Source organism: Danio rerio, chromosome 20 (genome assembly GCF_049306965.1).
Source record: "Danio rerio strain Tuebingen ecotype United States chromosome 20, GRCz12tu, whole genome shotgun sequence".
Classification (NCBI taxonomy): Eukaryota; Metazoa; Chordata; class Actinopteri; order Cypriniformes; family Danionidae; genus Danio; species Danio rerio.
Window position 1 is genome coordinate 51,207,962 of NC_133195.1, and position 15,761 is coordinate 51,223,722.

The following is a 15,761-nucleotide window of genomic DNA, read 5'->3' on the forward strand; positions in this document are numbered from 1 at the left end:
CGGCTCAGACTGTGTACATTGGTTAAGATTATATGTGACTGTCAGTGTAACGTGAACAAACCACTGACATTTGAAGACATGAAGAGGTGAGCTGAGCAAAGAGACAAAAATACCTTCAAGAGCTGGTAAACATTGAATTATTATTTTCTCCTCCTTATAGTATTCTATTTATGACTTATTTGTCTTGTGATCATCCTTTTGGGCTAGTTGTAAATGTGTTTGGAAGCAATTTTTAACATTTTAACAATATTTTAGCAAATTGAACCAAATGAATGAAATGACTCGAAAAAAGACTCACAGATACAAGTCAGTAAACTTCCCATCACTATTTCGGAGGGAAAAAATTAAAGCAATATATTTATTAGTGGGCTATTATAGATAAATGGTAGCCTATATAAACACATGGTAAGAAATTATATTATTTAGATTATTTTGCTTCAAAGGACACTTGCACTGGGCTTACATTCCAAACCTAGGGAAATTAGGGAGTTTTACCAGACATCCTGCATCTTTTCATAGAAACAATCTTATCTATTCTAGGTGTAATGTCCTGTGCCATGGCTACTTTCATTACAGATGTAATATGGTGGTCTGTGAGGCGGGATCTGTAGGATGGTTTGGTCAGCTTCATTATAAAGAACATTTATTCACATGATTATTTCACCTTAGTTAAAATTGTCGATATTCGCTGTCTACTTTACATTTTTTTGACATTGTGCTAGTCCCAGAAATATTTGACCTTATTTACATGTAGTATAACGTTACGCTAACGTCTAAATTAGTGAGTAGGGTAAAGCGCAACAGCACCACCTGCGTCTCAATATCGTAATTGTCACAGTCCTAATATTTAAAGTGAGCACGGGCCACTTGAACTTCATTACCTAAACTTGTTGTCGAGCCTGATTAAATGTTTTGACGGGCCGCATTTGGCCTTGTAATTGACACATGTGATCTAAATGAATGAAATCTTTCCAAATAGAGCTATTCAGCAAAACAAAATGTTCCAGTGACAGATTTTTTCCAGTATCGTGCAGCCCTAGCACATGCCTTGTACATTTATACTTCTACATTATGCGTTGCTCTGACAATAACACTTTAGTTCAGCCTATTGAACTAATACATCACTTTGTACATAGAAAATAGCAACAGCTGCTCGGTAACATGGGAAATTAAATGTTCATGCTAGTGCTGAACCATACATCATTTGAGCATCAATATCGCAATGTGTACATGAAAAATAGCAATAGCCGCTCAGTGTAGCATGGGAATTTCAATGCACACTAACACACACTCATACAGACATACAAACACAGACAGATACACACACTCATACACACACACAAACAGATACAAATGCACACAAACACATCCACAAACAAACACACACTCATACATACAGATACAAATAGACACAAACACAAAAACAGCCACACACACAGATACAGGCCCGCACAAACACAGGCACACACACACACACACACACACTCATACACACAACAAAAATACACCTACACAAACAAACACACACACATTCACACAGATACAAATGATCGCATACAGACACACACACACAGAGAGACACAAACACACACGCTCATACACACAACAAAAATACACCTATATAAACAAACACACACTCATACACACAGATACAAATGATCGCATACAGACACACACTCATACACACAACACAAATACACCTACACAAACAAACACACACTCATACACACAGATACAAACACATACACACAGATACGAATGATCGCATACAGACAAACACAGAGAGAGAGACACAAACACACACACTCATACACACAACACAAATAAACGCACACAAACACACCTTTATACATAAAGATACAAACACACACACATACAAATGATCGCATACACACACATACATACAGATACAAACACACACAGACAGACAAACGCAGACACACACAAACACACATACTGTACACACTCATACACACAGATAAACATGATCACAAACACAGGCACACTCACACACACAGATACACACACACACACATCAGAGCTCAACCACAAACATCAAATGAGCTCTTTGAACTTCCTCACATTGGGTTTATGGGAAAAACTGAGGTCAGCCATGAGACGCAAACAGCATCAGATGCAGCACACACACACACACACACACACACAGAGAGAGAGCTCAACTCTATTGATCCGGCATTAACAGAACGAGTGTAAACAAAGACGCTTTAGACAGAGAGCGAGTCCTGAGTGCACACTCACTGATTGTCTGTTGTGTATAATTACTGCTGTCTGCGCTGATCCTCCTACACACACACTGTCTAATCCGTTACTTCACAGGTGCAGTATTTCATGATTCACAGGTTTTGTCAGTTTATTTACGCTTATGAATTGGATTACGCAACCAGGGCTAATTCTGAGTACGTACCCCTGTATACATTTCTGGAGAGAGTGAAATACATCCCAGGAGCTACGTTTTTTGCAGTTTTAGTTATAGAGGCAGCTGTGTACGCTTTTACAGATCTCAAATTTCTCTCGCACATGTGCCTGCTGTTCTTGAAGGGCTGTCTTGGCTGTCACGTCTCTACAATGTTGCATAGAGGCCAGGGACAGTACTTCTGGACTGGGCAACTGGGGTGGTGGTTCCTATTTTTAAAAAGGGGGACCGGAGGGTGTGCTCCAACTATAGGGGGATCACACTCCTCAGCCTCCCAGGAAAAGTCTATGCCAGGGTACGTGAGATTAGGATCTGGCCGATGGTTGAACCTAGGATCCAGAAGGAACAATGCGGTTTTCATCCGGGCCGTGGCACACTGGACCAGCTCTATACCCTCGCCAGGGTGCTTAAGGGTTCATGGGAGTATGCCCAACTAGTCCACATGTGTTTTGTGGACTTGGAGAAGGCATTCGACCGTATCCCTCCTGGCATTCTGTGGAGGGTCCTGTTGGAGTATAGGGTCAAAGGGCCATCTCGTGATTGTATGAACAGAGTAGGAGTCTGGTTCGCATTGCTGGCGATAAGTAAAACTTGTTTCCAGTGCATGTTGTGCTCCGGCAGGGCTGCCCTTTGTCACCAATTCTGTTCATAATTTTTATGGACAGAATTTCAAGTGCAGCCTTGGGCTGGAGGGGGTCCGGTTCGAGGACCACAGGATTTCATCTCTGTTATTCGCTGACGATGTTGTTCTCTTAACTTCAATCAACATGGACCTTCAGCATGCGCTGAGGCGGTTTGCTGCCGAGTGTGACACGGCTGGGATGAGAATCAGCACCTCCAAGTCAAAGGCCATGGTGCACCACCGGAAAAAGATGGTTTGCCATCTTCAGGTTGGAGGAAAGTCTTTACCCCAGGTGAAGGAGTTAGAGTATCTTGGGGTTTTGTTCACGAGTGAGGGAAGGATGGAACATGAGATTGACAGGCGAAGTGGTGTAGCAGCTGCAGTAATGGGGTCGATGTATCGGTCTGCTGTGACAAAGAAGGAGCTGAGCCGAAAGACAAAGCTCTCAATTTACCGCTCAATCTACGTTCCTACTCTCACCTATGGTCATGAGCTTTTGGTCATGACCGAAAGGACAAGATCTCGGATACAAGTGGCCGAAATGAGTTCCCTTCGCAAGGTGGCAGGGCACACCCTTATAGACAGGGTGAGGAGCTCTGTCTCCCGGGTGAAGCTCGGTGTAGAGCTGCTGCTCCTCTACATTGAGAGAAGTCAGCTGAGGTAGCTCGGGCATATGTTTCAGATGCCTCCAGGACGCCTACCTAGGGAGGCATTCCAGGCATGTTCCACCAGGAGGAGGCTTAGGGAAAGACTCAGTACACGCTGGAGGGACTATGTCTCTCGGCTGGCCTGGGAACGCCTCAGGATCTCTCCCAGCGGAGCTAGAAGAAGTGTCTGGGAAGAGGGAAGTCTGGAGTTCTCTCCTAAGACTGCTGCCCCCACGACCCAGCCCCGGATAAGCAGATCAAAATAACATGACATGACCGATTAACCCGCCCACACCCTTCCCTAAACCCAACCGCTGTGTTTTGAAAAGCAATCCAGAAAAAGAAAAGCCCTAACCTGATTTTTACCACGTTTTCAGATTTTACCACATTCTTACCCTGTTATTTACATGTTTATTTTATTTTTTGGCTTCCATTTTTACCTTACCAGACTCTTCGCCGGACTCGAACGTCAGCTGGTGAAAATTAACTTTGTCATACCGACCCATATCGTTCGTTTTAGAAATGAAATGCTCCCATAAGTATCTCTGGCTACATAATTCATGATCTCCGGAAATTTATATAGGGCCACATAGTCAGAGTGAGCCTGGGTTGCATTAATCCAACATTCCATATGCTTTCGAATGCGATGTGACTATTGTGAATGATCACATTGCAATATTGATGCTGAAACGATATATTGTGCAGCCCTTATAAATACTATATTCAGAATTAAGTCCATAAAATAACAGACATAGTATTGGCAGTTTATTAGCAGTTCGTTTTTGTACCGTAATTTACAACACCAACAATATACAACTTTACAATATTTTTAATATAATATTTTATTGGAGACAATATATAACTTTAGACTATTTAAAAAGTCAATAAAAGAAAAAAAATTTCAAACTTTTCAACATCAAAAGTTGTTAGAAGAACGTTTAAGGTCTCATGACGCAATTGAAATGCATTAACAAGTGAAACTAATAACAACATGAATAACAAAATGCGTGAAACTGTTAATTTATGGATTTATTTACTGTGCAGCATCTAATCAAGCTGACATGAGCTGAACATTGCAAATAAACACTACAGTCAACATGACAGATATTCATAATAAATCTTTATTTTAATATGGTGTTAAAACTATTTTCATATTTATTAATGTATTTATTGCACTTTAAAAGTCCCTTGACATTACTTTTGTTTTAGTACTTTTGATTATGGCTTTTATTATTACTTTCTTTCATTCATTTTCCCTCAGCTTAGTTTCTATTTCCAAAGCAGAAAGAACCACCAACTTATCCAGCATATGTTTTACGCAGCGGATGCCCTTCCAGCCACAACCCAGTACTGGGAAACACCCATACACACACACATTCACACACACTCATACACTACGGACTATTTAACTTATTCAATTCCCCTATAGCGAATGTGTTTGGACTGTGGGGGAAACCGGCGCACCCGGAGGAAACCAGCACCAACACAGGGAGAACATGCAAACTCTAGAAAGGCCAACTGGCCCAGCCAGGACTCGAACCAGTGACCTTCTGTCTGTGAGGTGACAGTGCTAACCACTGAGCCACCATGCCGCCCATTATTAGTTTAAATCTTTAATTTTTTATATTGAATATTTAGTTTACCTTTATTTTAGGTTTAATTTTAACTTAAATTAATTTGTAAATTGTTCATGCAGGTTTTTTTGATTTCATTTCACTGTCAATGTTTTGTCTTTGTAAGATGTCCTTAAGTGCCATTAAAAATCTATAACAATACTTATATAAAATACTTTTAGTTGACATTTACATTATCTAAAGTAAAAACACAACTATTTACATTTAATTATTTCAATTACTTTTTTACATTTTAGATTCGGAGAACAATTTTAATTTTCATTATTTTAACTAATAATGTTTTATAACTCTTTGGAACTGCCCCTTTTAGGCTTTGATCCAAATTGTGCCATTTTAGTGACTGTCGCTTTAAATTTAAATGAGATTGTTCTCCATTCAAAGGAGGGCGGAGCTACAATTTCAAGTTTATTTTGTTTATAAAACACATTTAAAAACAGCGACAAGACTGACCAAAGTACATAAGACAGAGTAATATTTAGTAAAAATAAAGAGAAATTTATAAAAACAGAAGTAAAACCAAGAGAAACAACAGAAATATATTTAGAAACAAAGCAAAAAATAATGACAAACAAAATGTGTCAGCATAGAGGCAGATTCAAAACTCTAATGGTAGACGGCTGCTTCTCACTCAGGGCTGTTTATGCTAATGAGGGAGAGATGGTCACTAATGGGCGGGACTTTCCACCACTGATTACATGTGCTAAGCGTGAATGTCAAAATGTTTTTATAAATGTTTACTATAAGAGACTGGTTATTTTAACACGCATTGGCACACAACTGTGCTTAAACCCCTTATAAAAGTAATTTTGGCATACTAGGTCACCTTTAAAAACATGTTCTCATTCAGTCATACAAGCAGTCATTCATTCATTTTCCTTCGGCTTGGTCATTTTATTTATCAGGGGTCGCCACAACAGAATGAACCGCCAATTTATCCAGCACACAGTATGTTTTACACAGCCGATGCCCTTCCAGCCGCAACCCAATACTGGGAAACACCCATACACTGTCATTTTCCGGAAATCTGAGCACACAGAGGAAACCCACGCCAACACATGGAGAACGTGCTAACTCCACAAAAAAATGCCAACTGGCCCAGCCAGGACTTATACCAGCCATCTTCTTGCTGTGAGGCGACAGTGCTAACCACTGAGCCACCATGTCACCCGTGTTTATTTCAATATTCATTCCTTCATTTTCTTTTCAGCTTACTCCCTTTATTGATCGGCAGTCGCCAAAGTGGAATGAACCGCCAACAATCCAGCATATGTTTTACGCAGCGGATGCCCTTCCAGCTGCAACCCATCACTGGGAAACCAGAGCACCCGGAAGAAACCCACACAAACACGGGAGAACATGCAAACTTCACACAGAAATGCCAACTGGCCCAGCCAAGGCTCGAACCAGTGACCTTCTTGCTGTTAGGTGACAGTGCTGCCCACTGAGCCACCATGTCGCCCACACGAGCACTCATTAAACTTTCTTTCCCCAATCACATAAAGTCAAACTTTCACACAGTCACACTGATAGGAGTTTATTTGTGCATTCTCCTTCTTCAGTTGCGAGTGTTGGAGTTTCTCTTGCAGGAGGATGTTTAGTATTCAACACACACTGCAGCACATTACAACATTAACATATGAAAAGAGCTGCAGCTCTTTAACACACAACACACACTCCGTCACCTTTAGCCAACGCACAAATCAACTACACACTTCACTGAGGAGTCTGTGTTACAAACATTTACACAACCCTTCATTAAAGTTACAATCATTTCATCTGGGTAGAATATGTGATTTTAAAACTATCCCGAGTCTTTCTGAGGTTAGTTTACAAAGTCAGAGCTCAACGTTCTCGAATTATTTGATGTATTTTAATCAATGTTGGGTGAGTTGCTTCAGAAATGTAATTGTTTATTAATTACAACATTTAAATGTCCGAAAAGCGATTTAGTTACTTAATAATTAGTTTAGTTACTTGACTTTATAGTAAAGCCTATACATCTCAACAACTGGAGGATTTAAGTTAAACTCTTATTTAAATTCGAGTCAAACAGGGACTTTTAAATGCACTGTAAAAAATGCAGGGTTCCATACAATTCATTCATGTTGTTCCAATCCAAATTGATTAAGTTAACTTAACACTTTTAACAAATGTTTGTGGATTGAACATAAAAAAATTTGTCTCAATTAAATGTCAAGCATTGTGTTGATTCAGCTTATTTTAAATAAGTAGTTTGAACAAGCAAAAAAAAAATGTTTGAGTGTGTATTAAATAACTAAACTAAAAATAAAAGTTAAACATCCTATGTATCAAAATAGAAAGCTATAACAGCATAATTCACACATATATGATATTGTAATTAATTTCTGACTCAATGAATTGTTTCTTCTTGTGCAATCGTCAAACAGATGTCTATTTATTTGAAAATTTTAATCATTCTGCCAAATATATTTGTATAACAAAAACAATACAATTACTCTGATCGCTAGACTGATTTATACAGAAATATTAAATATTGAGTATTTTAGACAAGTACAAGATCTAAAATTTTATGTAATCCCTTACTTTTTCAGCGAATAAGTAATTTATTTACAATAACTAATTACTTTGTTTCTAATTACACCAAACACTGATTATAAATCCACAAACTTTGATTTAACAAATACTTTAACATTAAACACTCTCGTGCTTTGTTTTCCTTTGTTTATACATTGTAATTGTGCATTAATCAATGTTAAACTATGATTAATAAATGCTTTACAAGTATTGCTCATCATTAGTTCATGTTAGTAAAAGCATCAACTGATGAAACCTCATTGTAAAGTGACTAAAATACAAATAAAATCTGTAACTCTCCTAAATGTACTTCTTAAATGTTCCTATCTGCCATTAAAATGTGTATCATTTAATAAAAATCGTAAAATAAATTAAGTGAATGGTTTGTTACCGTTGCTCAGCCGCACGAGTGTCGGTAAGCGGAATTTGCTCACGATCACGTCCAGCGGCAGCGACACGGAGCTCCACGAGAGTCCGGTAATGCTCGCGGATAGTTTCTCCATCTTTCATCCGTCACCATCATCATCATCACGGGCATCACGGGAACCGAGCGGAACCGGTGTCAGGAGGCGCCATGATCAAGAGTAACGCGCGAGAGAAACTCCTGAAGTGATGTGACCAAAACCGGACCCGCCGATGCGCGCGACACACTCCTCCCGCCGTGCACGCGCGCGCACACCGGAACACCAGACTTAAAAAGAGGCTGAATTAGGAGATTCAGATCACTTTAACGGGATGTTTGACTAAAAAAAAAATTAAATTAATTTGTTAAAAACCTACTAGTGTGATTGTTTAGTATTTGGTTAAAGGGATAGTTCACCCAAAATCGACAATTTACTCACTGTTTACTTCCCCCTCAAGTGGTGTCAAACCTTTATGAGTTTCTTGAAAACAAAAGAGGATGTTCTGAAATCTAAAGAAAGCCGAAAACCTGTAACGATTGACTTCCATGGGAAAAACTAATAGGCTAGCCTACTATAGAAGTCTTCAGCTTTCTTCAAAATATCTTCTTTTGTCTTCAAGGGAAGATAGAAACTCGTGAGGGTTTAGAGCAAGTAAAGGGAGAGTAAATGATGACAGATTTTAAATGTTTGTGTTAACTATCAGGACCTTCTTCAGTATTATTAGCTATATACAAAGAGTTTTTAGGGGGTGGTGGTGGGGTATTGTTGACTTAAGAGCATTCACGTCAATGACCTTAATTATTTACCACGCGACCTTGTACATCTGGCACACAGACACACAACTTGTTATACTGTTGCAATTAAAACAGCCTGACACAATATAGGCTGAATGATAAATACCATTCATTCATTTTTCTTCAGCTTAGTCCCTTTATTTATCAGGAGTCTCCACAGCGGAATGAACCGCCAACTTATCCAGATATGTTTTGCGCAGCAAATGCCTTTCCAGCTGCAACCCAGAACTGGGAACCTTTCTAAATATCCATTTTAAAACATTAGTAACAGGGCTATATTGACACTAATATAATGAAATGATTGTTTAGTTATTTTACTGTGTGAACGATTTCTGTTTTTAAGTCATTGATTTGAATAGTTGTTGGGTTCAAAACAGTGATGTAATATTTAAGCCATTGAAAACTTTATAATAAGATTTAAAGGGACAGCTTAACCATAACGGCACAGTGGCTAAGTGGTTAGCACTCTCGCCTCACCGCAAAAACGTTTTGAGTCCCGGCTGGGCGAGAAGGGTCTGGCTGCAGACCTGGTGCAGTGCATTCTCCAATGCTTTATAATGCACTCACCTAACCCCACCCCTAACCTTACCCGTCACAGTGACATCACTCACTCCATTAAGTGCATTGTGTCTGAGAATGCATCGCTGAGTCGTGCAATCTCAGCTTGCATCATACAGGCTGCATCCAGATACTATTGGGCTGGGCAAGTTGCCATGTGTGGAGTTTGCATGTTTTTACCGTGTTGGTGTGGGTTTCCTCTGGGTACTCCCGTTTCCTCCATAGTCCAAACACATGCGCTATAAACTAAATTATCCATAGTGTATAAGTGTTGTGCTGGATTGTCATTTTCTAATACTCGAATTGGGGACACAGTGGCGGAGTGGGTAGCATGTTCGCCTCACAGCAAGAAGGTTGCTGGTTCGAGCCTCGGCTCAGTTGGCATTTCTGTGTGGAGTTTGCATGTTCTCCCTGCGTTCGCGTGGGTTTCCTCCGGGTGCTCCGATGTCCCCCACAGTCCAAAGACATGCAGTACAGGTGAATTGGGTAGGCTAAATTGTCCGTAGTGTGTGTGTGTGTGTGTGTGGATGTGTGTGTGGATGTTTCCCAGAGATGGGTTGTGGCTGGAAGGGCATCCGCTGCGTAAAAACTTGCTGGATAAGTTGGCGGTTCATTCCGCTGTGGCGACCCCGGATTGATAAAGGGACTAAGCCGACAAGAAATAATACTCGAATTAAATAAATAAAGAAACCAGAGTCCTCCCTTGGCTATATTTCTTAACTAGGGTGTTGTTTAGGATCGTCGTTTGTAATGTTGTTCATGAAATAAATTGTATTCATACCTTACCACAAGGTATCTTGATGGGTTCTGCAGGTGAAGTTTATTTATGAACTAATTTCTAGACGATCACGTGCTTATAATTGCATGCGGCCGGTCCCGCATTATTCAATTCATGATTCACCAATCAGACGATTCCTAAGCCACTATAAATACCCTAATCTCCATAACAGCCATCTTCGTTTTAAAGAATCCCCTCTTCCACCCCTATTCCTCCTCCTCTCCTAGATGGGTGGCCCAGTGGTTAGCACTGTTGCCTCACAGCAAGAACGTCACTGGTTCTAGTCTTTACTAAGCCAGAAAACATTTCTGTCCAGAGTTTACACGTTCTCCCCGTGCTCACGTGGGTTTCCCTCGGGTTTCCTGGTTTCTTCCCACCGTCCAAAAACATGCAACTTTAGTTAATTGATTAATCCAAATCAACACCATAGACATGCTCCTAGTTAGTAGTTATCTCTTAAGAGCAATCACTGTCTGTTCATTAGCAACTAGAGGAAGGGAGTTCTCCAGATCTACCTGAGCTCAAACTCCTCTCTCGCCTTGCAAACTGGAGGGAGCCCCAGGCTCGAGGATCTTATGAGCTCAGGGCTCTCTCCCGGGACAGAACAAGCCAAACAAGCTTTATAATCAACCAACAGCTAAGTGTGAACTCTTGAAATGAACCCAATGTCCACTTCAGTGAAGAAAATTAACAAAATACCCTTTTATTAATCAAATAAAATCCATTGAAAAAGAAGAATAAAAACAAATGCACGAACAAAACAAAATCCTTTTCTCCGTTGAGAATAAAGGGCCTACAACTTAAAGTATTGAGAAGACTATTAAGCAGTTCTGGTTTGTATACTCCAGCCTTTTATACAGTGTTCAAGCTTTTGAACACAAGAGAAGTAGTTATAAGTTGCATAAGTAATGGATCTAAACATGTACAGGTTTTAAGATTTCTAAACATGTAGATCAACATTTAGGTGGATCCTCAGAGCTGTCCTCCAAAGTCATAGTTCTTAGCTGGCGGATGACATCCTTATCTGGAGAGCTCGCTCCAATGCCTCCTCCAGATGGCGGTTGTAACAATTCCTCAGAACTGTCGCCTGGACCATGTCCTCCTTTAGCACCAGCAGATTTCGGATCCATCTTAGAGCATCTTCCGTAGCTTCTGCGTACCCTCCGTCTGTCTCACTTCTTAGTCTTTTTCTCAACATTGAGAGCTGTTTGTATAGGAATATCAGAATACTGTTAGTTGTAAGAATATCCAGCCTGATCTCACGAGCAAACGTAAGTATTTTACGTTTTGCCAGTTTAGTGGCTAATTCGTACGAATTTGTACGAGTTCAGTTGGACGAAAACTGACAAGTTTAAAAAGGAGGTGTGGCACCTAACCCCAACTGTCATTGGGGGATGAGCAAACCGTACTAAATTGTACGAATTAGATCATACGAATTTAATCAAATTAGCCACTAAATCAAAAAGTTACGAATTGCCGTGAGATTGTGTTGGAATATCCGAATACAGAAGTAAAGTTTTGTGTCTTCAACAATTAATGTCATTAAACCAACCACACTGCAGTATGGGTGTTTCACAATACTGGGAACATATGCTGGAATAGTTGGCGGTTCATTCTGCTGTGGCGACTACTGAAATAAAGACTAAGCCGAAGGAAAATTAAAGAATGAGTTCACTCTTAATTGGAAATGTCCTCACAAATTGTTTAGTTAAGCGACTCTAAACGTTTATGAATTTTTTTCTTCCTCTGAACACACAATAAGATATTTTGAAGAATATTGAGGGGAAAAAGCAGCCATTGACATCCATAAAGTACAAAGCATACAAGCTGCTATGTTTTTACAACGTTCTTTAGTATATCTTTGTGTTCAACAGAGAAAAAAAAGAAACTTGGTGAGTAAATATTGACTGAAGTTTTTTTTTTTTTTGGGGGGGGGGGGGGGGGGGTTATTTCTTTAATTAGATTGAGCTGTTAGACATATATATAGGGAAGAGCGGGAAAAAAGTAACAAAGTGGTTTTCTCGAAGCCCTGACATTTATTTTCCAGGTTATAACAGCAGTTCCAGCATGCAACCCTTGATGGAGCTGCCAAATATCACCTGATTTCAAGACCATGTCCCACAATTACTGTAGCTCCAGATTTCTGTTTTTAATGCTTTTTTCCTTATTTACAAGTCGTGTTTCTCTTTACATAATGATAAAAGGTTATTTAGTGCAATTACACATCCTTAAGTTTGAAATCTCTGAGTTTTTCAGTTTAAAATAAAATCAGGATTAAATGTCCAGAGTTCCTGTGGGGATGAAAGTAACACTGTTATTTGTGTCCCACTGCTAATAGCCATGCCTTATTTTTCACTTCAGCATTAGTTCTTAGTGTTTTGACTCATATGTTTTATAAGATTAATGCATACAGTGCATCCGGAAAGTATTCATTCTTCACTTTTTCCACATTTGTTTTGTTACAGCCTTATTCCAAAGTTGATTAAATTAATTTATTTCCTCAAAATTCTACACACAATACCCCATAATGACAATGTGAAAGAAGATTGTTTGAAATTGTTGCAAATTTATAAAAATAACAAAGCTGAAAAATCACATGTACATCAGTATTCACAGCCTTTGGCGTGAAGCTCTAAATTGAGCTCAGGTACATTCTGTTTCCACTGATCATTCTTTAGATGTTTCAGCAGCTGAATTGGAGTTTACCTGTGCTCAATTCAGTTGATAGAGGTGAATAATAACCTGATGGTCACTCTGTCTGAGCTCCAGCGTTCTTCTGTGGAGAGAGGAGAACCTTACAGAAGGACAACCATCTGTGCAGCAATCCACCAATCAGGCCTGTAGGGCAGAGTGGCCAGACGGAAGCCACTCCCCGCCTGGAACTTGCAAAAAGGCATCTGAAGGACTCTCAGACCATAAGAAACAAAATTCTCTGATCTGATGAGACTACAATGGAACTCTTTGGAGTGAATGCCAGGCGTTACGTTTGGGGAAAACCAGGCACCGCTCATCACCAGGCTAATACTAATGGCAGCATCATGCTGTGGGGATGTTTTTCAGCAGCAGGAACTGGAAGACGAGTCAGGATAGAGGGAAAGATGAATGCAGCAATGTACAGAGACATCCTGAATGAAAACCTGCTTCAGAGTGCTCTTGACCTCAGACTGGGGCGACAGTTCATCTTCCAGCAGGACAATGACCCAAAGCAAACCGCCAAAATATCAATGGAGTGGCTTCACAACAACTCTGTAAATGTCCTTGAGTGGCCCAGCCAGAGCCCAGACCTAAACCCCATTGAACATCTCTAGAGAGATCTGAAAATGGCTGTACACCATCGCTTCCCATCCAACCTGATAGAGCTTGAGAGTTTTTGCACAGAGGAATAGGCAAAAATTCCCAGGGACAGGTGTGCCAAGCTTGTGGCATCATAATCAAAAAGACTTGAGGCTGTAATCGCTGCCAAAGGTGCGTGAACAAAGTATTGAGCAAAGGTTGTGAATACTGATGCACATGTGATTTTTTAGGTTTTTTATTTGTAATAAATTTGCAACGATTTCAAAAACTTTTTTTCACATTGTCATTATGGGAAATTGTGTGTAGAATTTTAAGGAAATAAGTGAATTTAATCCATTTTGGAATAAAGCTATATTATTTTAAAAAAATGTGGAAATAGTCAAGTGCTATGAATAGTTTACAGGTGCACTGTATTGCCAAAAATAAAAAAATATAGAAAATGTAAAAATTTTACACTGTTGAATTGCCTTTGAAACATTTAATGGAATAAGTGAAATTTAAAATGAGAATGCAGTTTACAAAAATAAAGGACAAAATATGTTTACAGTGAACATTAACAAGGTCAGATACATTTCAAATAAATAAGATTAAGCCAGTAAATCTAGCAAATGTTGTGCTAGTTTCGTCCCTGCCTATGGGTATAAACATACTTTGAAGAACTTTTGTTTAAAGTGAAGATATATTGGAGTTGTTCTACATCATAACAAAATAACAGCGGATTTTGATAGACCACTCTTGTGAGTTAACCACTGCACAAATATTTTTCTGCTAAAAACATTATCTTTAATGTTACTTTCGTCCCTGCTTTCTTTCACACCATAGTTCCATTGATACGGCACGGCTTCTGGCTGTGACAAACAAAATTAACATTTTTGATCAATGTGCTGGCTAAACTAGGAAATAAAATGTTTGACGGGCAATAAGCAGATATAATAGTCATTTCGGAATCATTTTCTTTGTTTTTGTTTCAGATATAAATGTGCAATTCCGCCATCAGCCAGCAGAGGCAGACAACGAGACACTACAGATATTCATCTCACACCTGAGACTGTGAGTAAAGCTAAACTACATGATGTTTTAACACGGCAGACACGACAACAAATTCAAACTCGTGTTCAGATGTGTTTTATTGTACTGTTACTTCGTTCGCACTTCCCTTCAGAGATAAAACATCTGCATAAACGTGGAGGTAGAAACTGATTTTCCGTCAGGAGATACACTTCACTCTCACACAAACACTGTATGGGCGAATGAATCTCGTGTTAAGAAACATGCTCAGGATATATTTCAACCCCAATTCAAACAAAATACTGTCATAATTTTTAAACAAAAGCATCCCAAGTCTTTAATTGTGTATGTAAAATATAAAGGTATGCCTAAAGAATAACATACGACGGTTTACGCTAATAATAGATGCACATTGTCATACTTGGTAATGAGAATCATCATTGAGGTTAATAATAAACATTTCCGGACACATTACAGTACTAAGAAATAAAGGTAACACTTTATAATAAGGCTTCATTAGGTAAAGCATCTGATAGCATGATAAACAATACATTTATTAGGGTATTTATTCAAAATTGTTAACAATAATGAAAATACAGCAATTCGCTGTTAGTTCTTGTTAACTCACAGTGCAATAACTAAAGTTAAGAAGCATTTAAATGCATTAGTAAATGTTTAACTATGATTAAAAAAACACAATACAAGTATTATTCGATCCTAACTCATGCTAGTAAATATATTAACTAATGAAACCTTGTAAAGTATGAACAAAATAAAAACCAATTCTGCATCACTTGACCACTTGCTTAAATATATCAAACTTCCATTAAAAAACAGTGTATAAATGCATAAAAATCATATATATATATATATATATATATATATATATATATATATATATATATATATATATATATATAGATATATATATATATATAGATATATATAGATATATATAGATATATATATATATATATATATATATATATATATATAACATACAGGCTACTTTATTTAGATTGAAGCAAAATA

General features: G+C 38.7%; 1 protein-coding gene and 1 long non-coding RNA gene across 4 annotated transcripts in view; one reads left to right on the forward strand and one right to left on the reverse strand.

Moving 5' to 3' along the window:
* The window catches only part of gareml (GRB2 associated, regulator of MAPK1-like), a 33,383-nt gene extending 24,850 nt beyond the window's left edge, over positions 1-8,533 (reverse strand). Inside the window, exon 1 of the mRNA XM_002665782.7 lies at positions 8,285-8,533. Coding sequence (XP_002665828.1) covers positions 8,285-8,396 — 112 coding nt within the window. The 5' untranslated portion in view covers positions 8,397-8,533. The remainder of the gene's footprint in view (positions 1-8,284) is intronic.
* Positions 1-15,209, forward strand: part of LOC141379463 (uncharacterized) — a 47,835-nt gene extending 32,626 nt beyond the window's left edge. The window contains exon 4 of one of the 3 annotated variants that reach the window (XR_012396119.1): positions 14,693-15,209. This is a non-coding gene — a long non-coding RNA (uncharacterized lncRNA). Of the gene's footprint in view, positions 1-6,544; positions 7,581-14,692 lie in introns of those variants that run through there. The other 2 variants (XR_012396120.1, XR_012396121.1) reach the window with 2 other exon arrangements.
* The last annotated feature ends 552 nt before the right edge of the window (positions 15,210-15,761 follow it).